This window comes from Labrus bergylta, chromosome 3 (assembly GCF_963930695.1).
Source record: "Labrus bergylta chromosome 3, fLabBer1.1, whole genome shotgun sequence".
NCBI lineage: Eukaryota > Metazoa > Chordata > Actinopteri > Labriformes > Labridae > Labrus > Labrus bergylta.
In genome coordinates this window covers 18,562,639-18,576,770 of record NC_089197.1, presented here as the reverse complement: position 1 = coordinate 18,576,770, position 14,132 = coordinate 18,562,639, and the positions used below count along the sequence as shown (strand labels likewise).

Below are 14,132 nucleotides of genomic sequence, written 5' to 3'. Positions count from 1 at the left end.
AAATATGTTTTTTTTTTGTTTATTCAGCTCAAGGGAGGAGCAAACCTGTGTTTGGTTCTCAAAAGGGCACTGTTTGGCTCTTCATTTCAAAGACATTTCTAATCTGTGGCCCAAATGTGCAGCAGAATCAACATCGCAAGATGCTTTCCATAGCAATGCCCCAACCAACAAAATGTGCAATGATAACAGTGTGGCTTCAAAATGTGGACTTTCAAGTAACAGAATAAAAAGAGGCAGTAAACATGTCATTTAAAAAAAGATTGTCATGGTTAAATGCAAAGACAAAACATGTTCACATTTGAAAAAATAATTGGTTAAGACGTATACCTGAAACAGAGAATATTTTACTGAAATTGTGAGAAGTTATATATTAAACTAAAACCACAATTCATCATGCTTTTTGTATCTCCTTAAATTTTCACAATTTGATTTAGACTTTTACTATGGTTCTCCTCCAGTTTTTAGCAATAAAGTTACTGCCGTTGTTAAATTGCTAAAGCAACAAACTTACATTTGTCAAGTTTTCTTTTAATGCAATGAGCACCCTTGTCGTTTTCCAGTACTTGTATTGTTTTGCAATTTAGACAGGAGTGGTTACAATGAAATGTTCCCTGAGCCAGACATCTGTTTTCATGCAATGGTAAATAATGTAGAAAGTCAGCCAAAGTTTGTATTCTTGGTTTTATTGAAGCCAGGGGTCTGATAAACATTTTCTTTATCTTTGTCGGCATAAGAAGCGAGAATCCACATGGCAGCTTAGAGGCTACAGAATTGTGTTAAAGTCATACAATCAAAATTCTGAATTAAATCAGGACACAAAAAAATGCAGCCAGCCATGTGCTTACAATGTGTTGATATCCTGAATACAAAAAGAGCTGGAAGCAGAAGCTCATAGTCTCATATAGAAGTAGACTGACAATAGTGGTCGAAGGCAATTCAGATAGGATGTGAAGAGGCAGTTCCTTCCACTAATGAGTAAGTACAAAAGTAGCAACATCTGTGGATTGATCAATCTTGGGAGGACCCAATTCTTACAAAGAGCAACTTTGAAACCAAGCGGTCTTAGAGCTCGTCATTCCACTCAGCTAAATGCAAAATTATAATTAGAGTGGCCAGGTTTAATGAAGAAATATCAGTGTGGTCAATAAAGTCAGGGGGGACTTTACAAATTATTCTAAAATAGAAAGTGTCTATGGGAAAAAACATATGAAAACAAAACATGCCAAAGTGGGATGTATAAACAAATAAGGGGACGTTCATACATGGGCAAAAAGGACAATGAATGCTTTATGGTGTTTGTTTTATCTACTTTAAGATGTCCAAAACATCCCCAGTGAAGGTCATGTCTAGATGATCGATATCAAATGTACAATATCATAAGCAGAAAGGGGTTACTCCATAGTTAACCACCAGGGGGCACCTTCCATAACTCAAGCAGCAAATGCAGATACAAAAGTAAGTTTCAAAGTGAAGGTTAACTTCTAGGGTTCAATACTAAGTTTTCTAAAAAGGCAAATCAAAGGAGAAAAACAATGCATTCTGGATCTGATACTGTACCAACAGGGAAGTGATACAAGTTTCCAAGGAAAAGTGCTTATTTCAACATGTGTGGGTACAGCCCCTGGCTGTTCTTGAAAAATTGTGCTTCATCCATGTTGCCAACAGACCCTCAGGTGCACATTCCTCCCAGTCACAAATAAAGAAAAAAGAAAATCAATAAGAGCTTTGTATTGATCAAAAGTAAATCCAAAACAGTTGTTTAAATCTTTGACAAAAAAAATAATTATAGATGAACCAAAGTGTACACAAATATGGTCTCATGGCTATTCCCTCGCAGTTCAAAAATGAAATAACTTCTTAGACCAGTTTGGTGAAACTGCTTTAACTGCTGCACACAATTATGTATATTTTATCTTTTGACTTGTAAAACCCCAGACATGGCTGAGTGGAGTAAGGCATATCTGCAATTTAAATAGGTCGCAATTCAAAAGAAGAGCTCATTGTTAGAAGTGAAGTTTGGAATGCAAGGGCTCCATGCAAAGTAGGACAAAAAAGGGCCGCTGATTAATCTTATGGATGACTGCCAACTATAAAAGCAGAACATTGTGACTAATATGCATCTTTGGTTCATGGTTTTAATTCACTCCAGTTTCCCTAGCTTGCTATTACTTAATTAGAAAATAGCTGCTTTCTTCACCACTTGCAAATCAATCTGTGAAAGCTACAGATGAAAACGATCCATAGGATTAAGGAGGGCCTTGCATACAGACTTAAGATAATAACAATTAATTTGATTCAATTATGGTGTCATGAACCCATAAATATTACAGATTAGTGATATGGTACATTATAATAATAAAAAGCTATTACAGAAGACAAATAAGCAACCCCTTAAGGACACACAAATTAATTAGGAGCATTCCTGTGAAGGCAGGGGGCCCAGTGTGACAAACAGTTAGCTGTACATTGAAGGCAAAGGTTGTTGTTTCAAATGGGCACTGAAAGAATAAACTAAACGACCTGACTGGACAAACCTACAGGGATGTGTTTCTACAACTACTTCATGTAGAAACTGGGAATGTTTTAACTGACATGCAAAGTACAGCGGATATGTACAACAAGCAAAACCAAAAGGAGGATAGAGCTGTCGATCACTAAAGGATACAATATCTCAGTTTTGTTCCAACCAAAGCGAATTGTTGTGTGTCTTTTGGCTGCAAGACGAGTGGTTTCACCCGCAGTAAGTGTTCGTCTAAGGGACCCAAAAGTTCCAACATGTGGTTTCTTAAATCCTTAATATGAGCAGCCTTTACAGTTTGTATGCATTTAATCTATTGCTCCATTAAGCACGATCAACTAGGCCACAGAAATCTTATTTCTGAAAAATAACAAGAGACCACAGGCTTGTTGTACATTAACAAAAATGTAAAACAAAATAAATTATTTGGATGACAAAAAAAAAAATGGACAAAAACCTTTAAACCAATGATGCTACAGTGCATTTCCTCTTACGTAGACAAGCACCTCTACTATGACACAAACAGCTAATTGTGCGAGGCACTTAGGAGTTATAGTAGGAAAGATGCTGCCCAACCCCCTCCCCAAATATACACATTTGTAGCAAAAGAAGCAACTCTGTTGCAACCTCTAAGCCTGTCAATTCCCAACTCATTTAGTCAAAGAAGCTAATCAAAGAATTTGGACAGAATTGCATTTTATACAAAATCAAGTTAACCTGAATTTCTTTTTGTATTTATATTTACATAATCCTTCCAGGTGACTAAGGTGGATGATATGCTATGCTATCAGCTATCTGGACTCGTCATATTAGTGTCATGACATCAGTGGCATTTTAACATGTTATGCGATACAGTTGAATGTTTCCTTAAACCGAAAAATGGTGCACAACATAAAATAAAAAGAGGAACTTTGTATAAATACATCAGCATCATATCCAACATTTTTTACATACTACATGTGTTTGCAATTATTTTAATTACTGTTCTCGATGAATATATTTAAAGTTTAAATACCTTTTCAAGCGCAACCAAATTCCTTCCATGAGATAAGCTGACTCAAAGGCCACAGGACCAGTAATATTTCCACTCTTTTAAACCCAACGGGAGAGGGAGTTATATCCCAGAAACTGGGGGACCTGCAGTCCAGCACATCAGGCTGCCTGCCAGGGAGTGTGCACACGTTTCCATTTATCAAAATTCCTCATAAAATAACACTTTCAGTGGAAGAGAGGACAGAAATAAAGCCAAGCCTTTAGCACTTATCTCATTAACACCTCCAACTCTCTTGTCTCACTCTATAACATATCACCAGAAGTCCAAAATATCTGATAGCATCTGAAACTCGTTTTGGTAAAACCACCACGTGTGCGGACTGACATAGACGTTGGGAATTTGGTCTTTTTTTTTTTTTCCAGGCTCACATGTATTTGTTTTTGTTTTTTTTCCAGAGTAATAATGCAGTGGACGATGCAGCTGTTTTTGTAGCCTTCACGCTTCGTTCTCTGTCGGCGGTGGTATGTTGTTAGCTGAAACCATGGAGTCTTGTTTGCGAGTCATCCTGTCCAACTCAGCCTGGACGTCAGTCAAACCCGGCTTCTGCCCTTGAGAAAAAAACAGGAGACAAAGCCCAAAAGTAATCTCCTGTAGCTTCTGTGTGTGTAAACTTAAATGACAGCTTTCTATGGCCAGCGAGTGTATGGACAGGGGTTGGATGGTGATGCAGTCCCATGCACAAGGTAGGCAACTTGCTGCCAATGACACACAATCTAATATGCTTATCAGACAAAGGGAACATATACTCATGCATTGTGCATTCAGTTGGGTCACACAAACATGTTACCATTGATTAGAGCAGGAAAAATGTACATGTCAGTGGTCTCAGACAGAGATGAGTTAGGCAATGTTTCCCTCAACTGTTTACTGGGTACATTCATTTCACAAATTGTACAGGACTTTGTTGTATTTCAAGTATACAAAAATGCAAATATAACTGCTGAAGCTTGAAATACATGCAAAAACAGCCAGTGTTATTGAAGTCACAGTTAAATACTGTTATAATTGAAAAAGAGCAGTGAGGTATGAAGTGGAGGGAGAGAGACATTAGTTCCATGGGAGCACGTATGATTGGTAGTTTGGTGCATACAGGCCTGTCACAAGTTTCTCCAGATGTCAGAAGTTCAGTCAAAGAGGACAACCTTTCTTTTTCTCCTGTTTTAACCTTCTCTCTCAGGCTGCAGAGATAAAACTCCAGACAGCAAAATGGTCCACAGCCACTACAACCAAGGCCCTGTTTCTATTCATCTTGTCTTCTTAACTGTGCATACTATGTGATGAACCTAAGCTCAGGATTCTACATTCAACAACAAAGCTTTCCAACTTGTATTTTACAAACAGGCTAACCTGTAAATAATAAGAATCAAAGTAATGAGAGATTGGAGGAGAGGGAACGAACAAAAAGATGCTGTACCTGTTTTCTTGGCAGACCCTTGAACTCCAGCTCCTACTGCTCCACTCCCCGGGCTCCCTGGGGATCCTGGGGATCCAGTCTTTTTACTCAACAGACTGTTAAAGAAGTTAGCCAGCACTCCCTCATTGGCAGCTCCCGCTACATGGCCAACAAAAAAAAAAGATTTGAAAAAAAATAACACAAGTGAAAAATATAGTCTGTGTGCGGGAATCACTATCATTAGTCATTTAAGTCTTGTGGGTCAACTTTTCAGGTTGGAAAATCTGGAATTCCAGATAAATCAGGAATAATCCAATCTCTCTGTTGGTGGCCCCAAGACCTGATTTTCTTTTACACAAAAAATACCTTTTGACTACATACTGCAATTCCGAACTTAGAAAAGAAAAGTTTGCAGACTTTTTAAATGTAGTAAAACCCCACATCTGCTTGTTTTTAGTTGGGAATGCCTAAGCCTCCTACTGTACTTAATGACAGAGAGAAAACCAATATTTCTGCTTAAGCAGTTCAGCATGTGAGCAGAAATTATTACTAATGTGATGTACTTTAGGTGTTACCTCCAGGGGGCAGTGTGGTACATAAAGTAGATTAGATTACTCCAAATGATCAGAGTAAATGAAAAAGGAGTTTCGGCATGGGGTTTGAATATGGACTGTTAAAGAGAATCCAGAATTAAATGGCTGCATTCTATCCATGAAAGAACCTACACAAACTAGGAGGCACATGATAACCGATAGCTACGCATACCTTTCATGTTGGGGTCAGGCTTTTTCACAGCAGCCATCGGTGAGCCGCTGGTCACTGTGGGTTGGCCAGCGCGACCTGCAGGCCTTGGAGACCCTGAGGCTGTCCGTCCTGGAGACTCCTGTAACGCAGAAACCAGAGCAACACTGTAGTGACCAGTGAAAGCAGCTTGTTTTAAAAACCATCAGAAACAGGGTGAAGTGAAAAAGAAGATTGGATGTCTGAGGGACGCTTAGACTCTTACTGTTGCTCCTCTCGTTGGCGTGGCTGGCTGCTTTGCTAGCAAAGACTGTAAAATAAAAGTGAAGGGTTTCCATTTAAAGTTGGTTTGCATGTTGAATAATAAACCTAAACATTCAATTAAAATTTACTGGGCATAAATGGATATTTCAAACACAAATGTATCTCCATTTGAAAACCTGCAGCACATCAGAGTTGACACTCCTTTACAAACTTTGATTTCGATGGTGCAGTCAGTGAAGCAGCTGGTGTTGGGTAAAACGAAACCTCAACACACTAAACTTCTCTACGCAAATGTTATTGAGTGTTATTTTAGATTTCTTCCTGGTTTAAATGTTCAAAAAATAGGAAGTGAAGGCAGGGGTATTTATCATGTGGAAGTTCCAAATGTTCACCAGAGACGCCCTGACTAAAGTGTACGTATTGTTCAGGATCACAACTCAAGTCTTACAAAGACAGGCCCTTTTTATTTTAGCAAAACCTTGTTTGTTTCATTGATAGAAGAAAAAAACATTTAAAATAATATACCCCATTTTTTTATGGTTTTATTTGTATCAATGAAAAAAACAAAAGATTAGACTAAAGGGGTGAGGGGGGGGGGGTTATAGCATCTTTAACATCAATACAGGTAATTCTCAGACATTCCAGTCTCTGTGGTGTGGGAGAAACTTTTGGAAAAAAGAACACATACCTGTTGCTTCATCAGGAATACCTGCTCATCCTCTGCGTTTATCTCTTTGTCATGAACAAGCTGTGAAGAAGAGCGGAGAAGACATCATGAGGGTATTTAACTGTGGGCTGTGGCGTTGACCTTACGCATGTACTTTTCCAGTATTTGCATTACCATACCTTTCTAACTGGAGGCTTTGTGATAAAATCTTCAAATGGATCTTCGGGTCTGACCGTTGTGAAGTTTTCATGCAAAATCGCAATTTTCTTCTCATTATCCCATCCAGACGGACTGAAAAGGGGGAAGAGACGATGAAAATAATGTACAGTATTGATTTTGAATACAAGTGAGGCAATGAAAGTTTCTGGTAGGTCACTGATGATAACAACTGGAAGAAAGATTCAAGTGTGGCAGTAAAGTTGAGCATATATAGAATATTTAAGAGAACAATAGAAAACCAAAGATGCTATGATTACGTGTGTACTTACATGAACACTGCATCCTTCTCCACCACTAAGGCAGGTGTTGTGAACTGGAAGTCGTACATTTTATGGACTATATATTTGTAAAGCAGATCCATGTTTTTCTCCTCTTTGACCGATGTATAGATCAAACCAGCTCCGTCTGATTACTTCAGTTAAGACAACAAAAGGAGACATGAAATTGGTTGTCGATTAATAGACTGTTGGATGCGCTCAGTGTTACAAGCACAGTGACCATAGTGATAAAACTACAAACACTGTTTCAATAAAAAGGATACACTGTAAGCAAAATCGCCTGATGTGGGACTGGATCAAATCAAAGTGCTCTTCTCTGTAGTCATGCTCCTTCTCTAGTACGCTGACTGCATCACACTAGGAGAAAAAGAATAAGAGGAGGAAAGAGTTTAATATCTCAAAGACAGAAATAACAGCATGCGGTTATCATCAGGCATGAACCAGGCATGACTCCTAACATGATCATATCGGTGAGAGCACATTTCTAAAATGTTTCTTCTCTCTTCTGCTCAAATAGAGAGAACAGCAAATCTTCCAAATCTTCTTCCAAAACGGAATACTTTCTCTGACTATAGCTGGTTAAAGACCCCAAAGATATATATATAAAAAAAAAGGCACATTCACCTTTTTGTATTCATAGCAAGCATGTGAAGCTCTGCTGATAGCTACAGAGTGTGTATTCAGCTTTACTCTTTGCCTCAAGGGTTAACAAGAAACTCTAATGGGAGCTTTGTATTTCAAGATGCTGCATCAAACATTATGATGCAAATGTTTCAGCACAGAATGGACAGACTATATCTGTCATGGTTATCGTCATGGTGAGCCAATAGAGGCTGTGTCAAGCGATCATATCACCAGACTTTTTTGAGGAAATCGGAAAAAACACAACTTTCTTGGAATAGCTCTGTTAAGAGTGGTAAAACAAATCAAAATATCAGCTGTCTTAATAAGAGTCCATGGCTTCACTCATAAAAAAAAAATGCACTCTAAGAATGATTTACCTTTGAACAAACTATTAGCACTGGAACGCCCAGGTTGTGTGTGAGTGTGTTGTCCCCAAGTGGTAACACAACAGCCTCATCTTCCCCTGCAGTTGGGGGCCGTCTCTGTGGGGACGGTTGGTTGGCATCCTCTGGTTCTGTGTACTCTTGAAACGCCTTCACCACTAGTGAAAAGACAAAGACAGTAAAAGATATAAATTCAGACCACTGTGAAAATAAAGCTTCTGGTGATTGAGATCAAATGAATTAACTTGGTTTGAACATTTTTAATCGGCTTCTTCTCCATTCATAAATGATCCTTCTTTTAAAAAACACACACACAATAAAGGCTAAAAAAAGGATTTTGTTACCTTGATTTTCATGCCATTTAGAATAACTCACAAAAAACTACTCACTTTTTCTAAAAGAAATGACTCAGTCAATTTTCATTGACAATGGATATCCCATTATATAATTTAAAAAAATATATATCTAAGCGAAGGGCTCATCATTTGTTTTAATTAACCCTTTAAGATATATCCTTGAATCCAATTGAATAACAAAAAATAAAACCAGGATATAATAGGATTTATATCAACTATCGCATCACTATGTGCGAAAGGTGCTTATCAGCCAAAAACAAATTTAGATCTATAGATGTGCTTTTCTACAAATTGTGTAAATACACAAGATATACCAAATTCCAAACATATATTGTAACAGTTCTGTCTTTTTGTAAAGGTAAGGAACCATCTTCAGTTTCTGTAACACAATGATGCAGAACTATGAACATGGTTTGGAGCACAGGCGTAATCATTGTGGAAAACCTCAACTATTTTCATGAGAATGCACCATAGGGCATTTAGGGGGTACTTAAATGGCATTTTAAAACATGCCCTCCTCCACCCACTGACATGCAAAGAAAATTAAAAACTGAGTTGTGCATAGAACAAGTCATCGCAATCACAGGTCTTGCACAGTCTAATTCCATCTATCATTGAGAGAAATTGTGTGAATCATGCCAGTGAAAGGCCGTAAAACATTCCGTCACTTTCCTGTTTTGCTGCTCAAGCCGTCCAGACATTTACAAAGCTGTGATGTGTGGTCGTAGTGTGTGTGTGTGAGTGTGTGTCTGGGGATGGTGGCTTATTCAGGAAGCTTTGGCCTACTTCCTCAGGAGCTTCGGGAATGCAGTCAGGGACAGCCCACAAAGCCAGATTGACTAGTCGTTTTGAGCCCCCTTTACTTTCAAACATGGGATTTAGAATATGGGTGAGAACTGGGGTTACAAGCAATCTAAAAGGCAACCTACTTGAATACAGGATTACACAAATCCAGCACATATGCACAAGAAGTTGGAGTATGTACATTTGAGCTTAAGAGCAGGAATTTAAGACGCTGAATTTACAACGTCTAGAAGGAAGATTTGCAAAAATCTCTGGATTGTCTACCCCCCGCTGAAGTTCACATAGGTGGGGGCATTTGAACATAGTTTGACAATTCTTTTAATGACTGCTGAAAGAAGTCAGAATTGAATCTCTTCCAGTACACTTTAGGCTATATGTGGAAACTGCAGGGCTTTGACATGGCACACAACTAGAACACATTATCAATGAAAACATAGGCAAGAAAACACATGACATAGGCATTTTCTAAAAATAAAAAATAAAAATAAATACAAATTTAACAAATAATATAAGAGCGATATTCTATATATTTCCACTGCATTCTATTTACCAAGGTGCCCTGTCTCCACCACAACACTTTCCAAAGTTTATCTTTAAATACAAAGTGAAAGTTACAAAGGTAAGACAGACTTTGACCCACTAAGCCCATTTTAACTGCTCCACAAATAAAGGTGAAGTCATAAAGCACACATCATCCAGGAGTGCTCTGTCCTTCTTCAATTAACTACATCTACTGTACTTCAGAACTGAAGCTGAATTGACTCAAGAATAAGAATATGTTTGTTTTATACGAATGTTTTATATTTCATACACTCTTTACCTAAAGGCCTAACCAGGGACAGGAGTTGGGACATTATCAATAGCTATACAGTCTCTGTGCAGCAGATAAGCTTCATGTTTTGTATTGGAACTAGCATCATCCCTATTCATAGCCCATTTCATGTAAAGTAAGCAAACTTGGTCTGGTAATTGAGCTGAAACTTTATATCAGTCTTTTACTGATTCCTGGTTGATGCTGCTATCACATGGCTAAAACAGTTCACTGCCAACAGGTTACTTGTTCCCTTTAAAGGAAACAGCTCTACAGTCAAAACTAAATACCAGATGTGTGCCTTCACTCCATTTTCTGCTTGTTGTTCAGAATATTCCATGTCTCATCCTAGAACAGAAGTCACTGGGTGAATTATTTCTTGCTCCAGTGTTTGGTAGGTTGATCCTGTAATTTGACATGAGGACTCCAGAAGCCTGCCTACTTCAGTTACAGCACAGCAGGAGCCAGGAAGTACGGCCCACTAACGTTACTCAGACCAACTCAGTTTACGTCCCTTCCTGTTCCTGAAGCTGCTGCTGTTGGAGGGGAGGGAACCATGATGCAATACATCTGCAAGACTCATTGGACAAAAGCCACTCACACAGGCTTCTTATGTGTTTATCAGCAAGTATCTCTCCCTCACAGACACACACACACACACTCATTTCTACAAATACCTAATCTGAATAGGTCTCACCAATCTGCTAGTGACATCCAAACTGAAGATGCTTTTTCAGGATGACATGCCTCAGCTAAACTAGAAATCTGTGTCATGACTGGGGTGGGGTCAAAATGCTTGGCAATAGAGAGAAAGAAGGAGGAACTCGAGAGAAATCCAAAAAACAGATTTAAAGTTAAGCCTCAAATATTGACTGGAGAAAATCTACTTCTATAACACAGACAGACAAACACTACTATTGCAAACCCTTTATAGTGATACACGCCAGAGCTTCTGCTACTGAGAAGAAAGGTACAGTGTATAAATTCCAAGCAATTTCAAGACTTCTGCATTGATTACATCACATCCAGCCATGCTAAACTAATACAACTACTTCAACGAAGAAAAAGAAAACAGCAGAACAAGTTGAAAACGTGAATCCTATTAAAGTCATTACACCCAGTCAAAAGTTAGCACAATAGTTTAAACAGAGTGCTTTAGTCATCACTTGGCTATCAGCTTCCCTTTTTTTTTCTCTCACATGTTTGCAAACAGATCACACTACTTGTTACCACTTGTCATTGTATAAGCATTTTGAAAGTTGAGCACAGTTAAAGACAGACCTGTTCTGTCAAATTCATCATTCATGTCAAATGCAATTAACAAATCTGGCGTCTGTTCAATGCGTCCTTTTAGACTTGTAAGAACCACAGCAGAAAGCAAATTGAAAGCGTACAAGAACATTCTGCAACATCATGCAAGCTGAAATAACTAACATCTCCAAAGGCATCTTTCTAAACACAAAAGAACTGTTCATAAGTGAGAGATGAGCTGGTCTAAAATTAACAGGAGAACAACATCTGAGTGCATCACGCTCACTGATCTGCAGAACTTGCCTCAAGTCAGAAGACAGCTGAGAATCAGCTGATCACCGCCTTGAAATCACCCCTGACAATGTTTGATATAGAGCTTGCCTCTTTGATGCAGCGACCATTCTCTACTTTTTCTGGCAGCCAATTATCAATAAGTCGATAATGCAAGACACCCACAGCTTCCACCCTAGGCAACTTTCCTTGAGTGCTGTTTCCTTTCAGCCCGCTCTGAGGAGCAAATGTAAATGTAGTATTTTTATACATGTCTCAGCTTTTTGCATGATGAGATAAAATATGACTACACTATAGCAACCCACCATCTTCTAATGATCCTGACCAAGCAATTGAACAAAGATCTGTTTGGATTCAAGTCTGTCATCATCATTTACAGCTCTTCGGGAGCAAGCACAAATCAGGGAACGCGCCAATATAAAAATTAAGACATTGAAATTTCGTGGCAGTGATTAACAGTATCAATTTATCCTGGATATTTCAGCACTCAAGCGAGTCTTAAATGATGTCTCAAGTTTCCAGCTAGGCGAAGGAGAAAATGAACGTTTTGAACAAGCAAAGAGCATCATGATAAAAGCTTCATGATTACTGTCAGCAAACTCATTGTTGAAGATCAGCTGAACAAGTTGTTTTGTTTCAACATTATTCACAATGAAAAAACAGGTATGCAAAGTCAGATATGACTTACTCTTCTGCTCCATTTCTCTCATGTCCTCAGGTGCGATCTTGAGCTTGTCCACATGATCACGTAGCACACTTGCCCACTTCTGCAGTGACTCCATAATGGTCCAGGGCCGTGACATATCAGCAACAAATACAGCAAGACAGTCAGGTAGTGACTGGGGTGACACTGCAAACTTAAGTAGGCCTTTATGGTATAGGTCGCCATCAAGGATCCACACATTACACCGAGTTAGGTCTGCAAAGGAAACACAAAATAAATTGTCAAATAAATTAAGAACAATTTTTGTTCTAAATTATTGCCATTGTGGTAGCTGCTGCTGCTGCTGTGAAAAAAAACCAAGACAAGCCACAGCAGGTTAACCCACCATCTCTGTCCTCATCATGGACATTTAAGTACAGGTACTCCAGCCCCCTCCCTTTCTTGTTGTGATCAGCTCCTTGAAGTTTGGCCACAAGTGATGTTTTTCCTGATCCATCTTCACCTGCAAGATATTTTGATAATTACAGGCACAGCTTTGTTTTATTGTTTAAAAACATATCTCAGCTTTGTTTTCCCGACTAATAAAGGATTTTATGTATGAGCAATCAAAATGTAACATTACTACCTATTCCAAAACAGAGAAATACTTCACAATCTGTCAAACGAGACACAATGACTACACTCATGTTCTCGTGACTGTCAAAAGGGCGCAACGTCTCACCAGTGTCAGTACGGCACAGCATTCACCCAGCAGAACAGTTTTCTTTATATTTCGTGTTTATTGCGCTTTACACTGCACAGGCACACATGTTTAAACACAAGGCTTGAGCAATACTTACCAAATACCAGGATATTCTTCCCTGATGGCAACTTTGAACTCGATCTAGTTGAAACCTCGCTCAGTATTGAGGTCCTGTAAGATATAGGAAAGCACATAAAGACGACAGGCTGTTATATTGTCAGTCAATTGGCAGCTCCTTATCTAATAAAAAAAAAAAAAAAAGACAATGTTAATGCTCAAATAGATTCTGGTGGATAAGTGCCATTCAGCTTTATTCTAGATGTATTGCAGATAAGATTACTCCCCCGGATGTGCCCACAACAACACATGAAAAGCAGGAAATGATAAGTCATATCTGCTTACCGGTGTTCATGACTACTTCAAGGTCTAAATGTGTAATGCCTGACACACTGAAGCACAGTCCTATCCTAATAATACTTTCTGGTCAAAGCCAACATTATTTCCCTGCACACTTCGGTCATTTAGTTACAGTATTATCCTGTTAAGGTCTCTGTTAGCTTGTTGTGTCTTTTTTTTTTTTAAGGTGTTGTCTAGACATGACATAACAATGCTCCTGACAATATAACTGCATCACTCACACTTGATAGAACAACAACAACAACAAAAAACCCTTTTGTATTGGTGAAGCGCGTTTATGAACAACATAAACAAGCAGTATTGTAAGTAATGAGCAGCAGCCCTGATGTTAGCTGAGCCGCTAACACAAGTAGCTTCAGTCAGAGTTAACATTGAAAGCTATGCCGGGGCCGGTGTCTTGATTGTTTCCAACCCCGCAGTGACAAAGCAGAAGCGTTTTGAGCTTCCACAACAAAGTGCGGCGACGCGCCTGAAGTTGTTGAAATAAATGCAGGACTTGCCAAAGGTTTTGTCCTTCGTCCTCCTCGGTGTTGTTGTTGTCGCCTGCCCCGGCTGCGCCCGGGAGCTGTTTCTCCAGAACGGGAGCCATCTTCTTCTTTCTACAACCACAAAGGCGAAGGCCCTGCTTCTCTTCTCCACTAAGCACCGCCTTCAG

At 38.9% G+C, this 14,132-nt stretch overlaps 1 protein-coding gene across 2 annotated transcripts; it reads right to left on the bottom strand.

Moving 5' to 3' along the window:
* Nucleotides 1-662: 662 nt before the first annotated feature.
* On the bottom strand, nucleotides 663-14,132 carry dync1li2 (dynein, cytoplasmic 1, light intermediate chain 2). Of its 2 annotated transcripts, none has more exons than XM_020652866.3 (13): nucleotides 13,978-14,132; nucleotides 13,158-13,231; nucleotides 12,704-12,820; nucleotides 12,343-12,573; nucleotides 8,136-8,299; nucleotides 7,398-7,491; nucleotides 7,126-7,261; nucleotides 6,817-6,928; nucleotides 6,659-6,718; nucleotides 5,972-6,016; nucleotides 5,731-5,848; nucleotides 4,987-5,124; nucleotides 663-4,120 (listed from the first exon to the last, which is right to left on the bottom strand). In XM_020652866.3, the coding sequence occupies exons 1-13, from the start codon at nucleotides 14,064-14,066 to the stop codon at nucleotides 4,008-4,010; spliced, it is 1,491 nt and encodes a 496-aa protein (XP_020508522.2). In that variant the 5' UTR covers nucleotides 14,067-14,132; the 3' UTR covers nucleotides 663-4,007. The 2 variants fall into 2 exon arrangements, with proteins under 2 accessions (XP_020508522.2, XP_020508523.2); XM_020652867.3 differs by having other exon boundaries at nucleotides 663-4,115.

Excerpts from the sequence above, each read along its gene's own strand:
- dync1li2 (XM_020652866.3), bottom strand. The coding sequence starts at position 14,066 with ATGGCTCCCGTTCTGGAGAAACAGCTCCCGGGCGCAGCCGGGGCAGGC. Across the intron at positions 7,262-7,397 it reads CAGGCGATTTTGCTTACAGT|ACGGAGCTGGTTTGATCTAT; the intron begins GTATCCTTTTTA and ends TGAAGTAATCAG. Across the intron at positions 6,719-6,816 it reads CAAAGCCTCCAGTTAGAAAG|CTTGTTCATGACAAAGAGAT; the intron begins GTATGGTAATGC and ends TCTTCTTCACAG.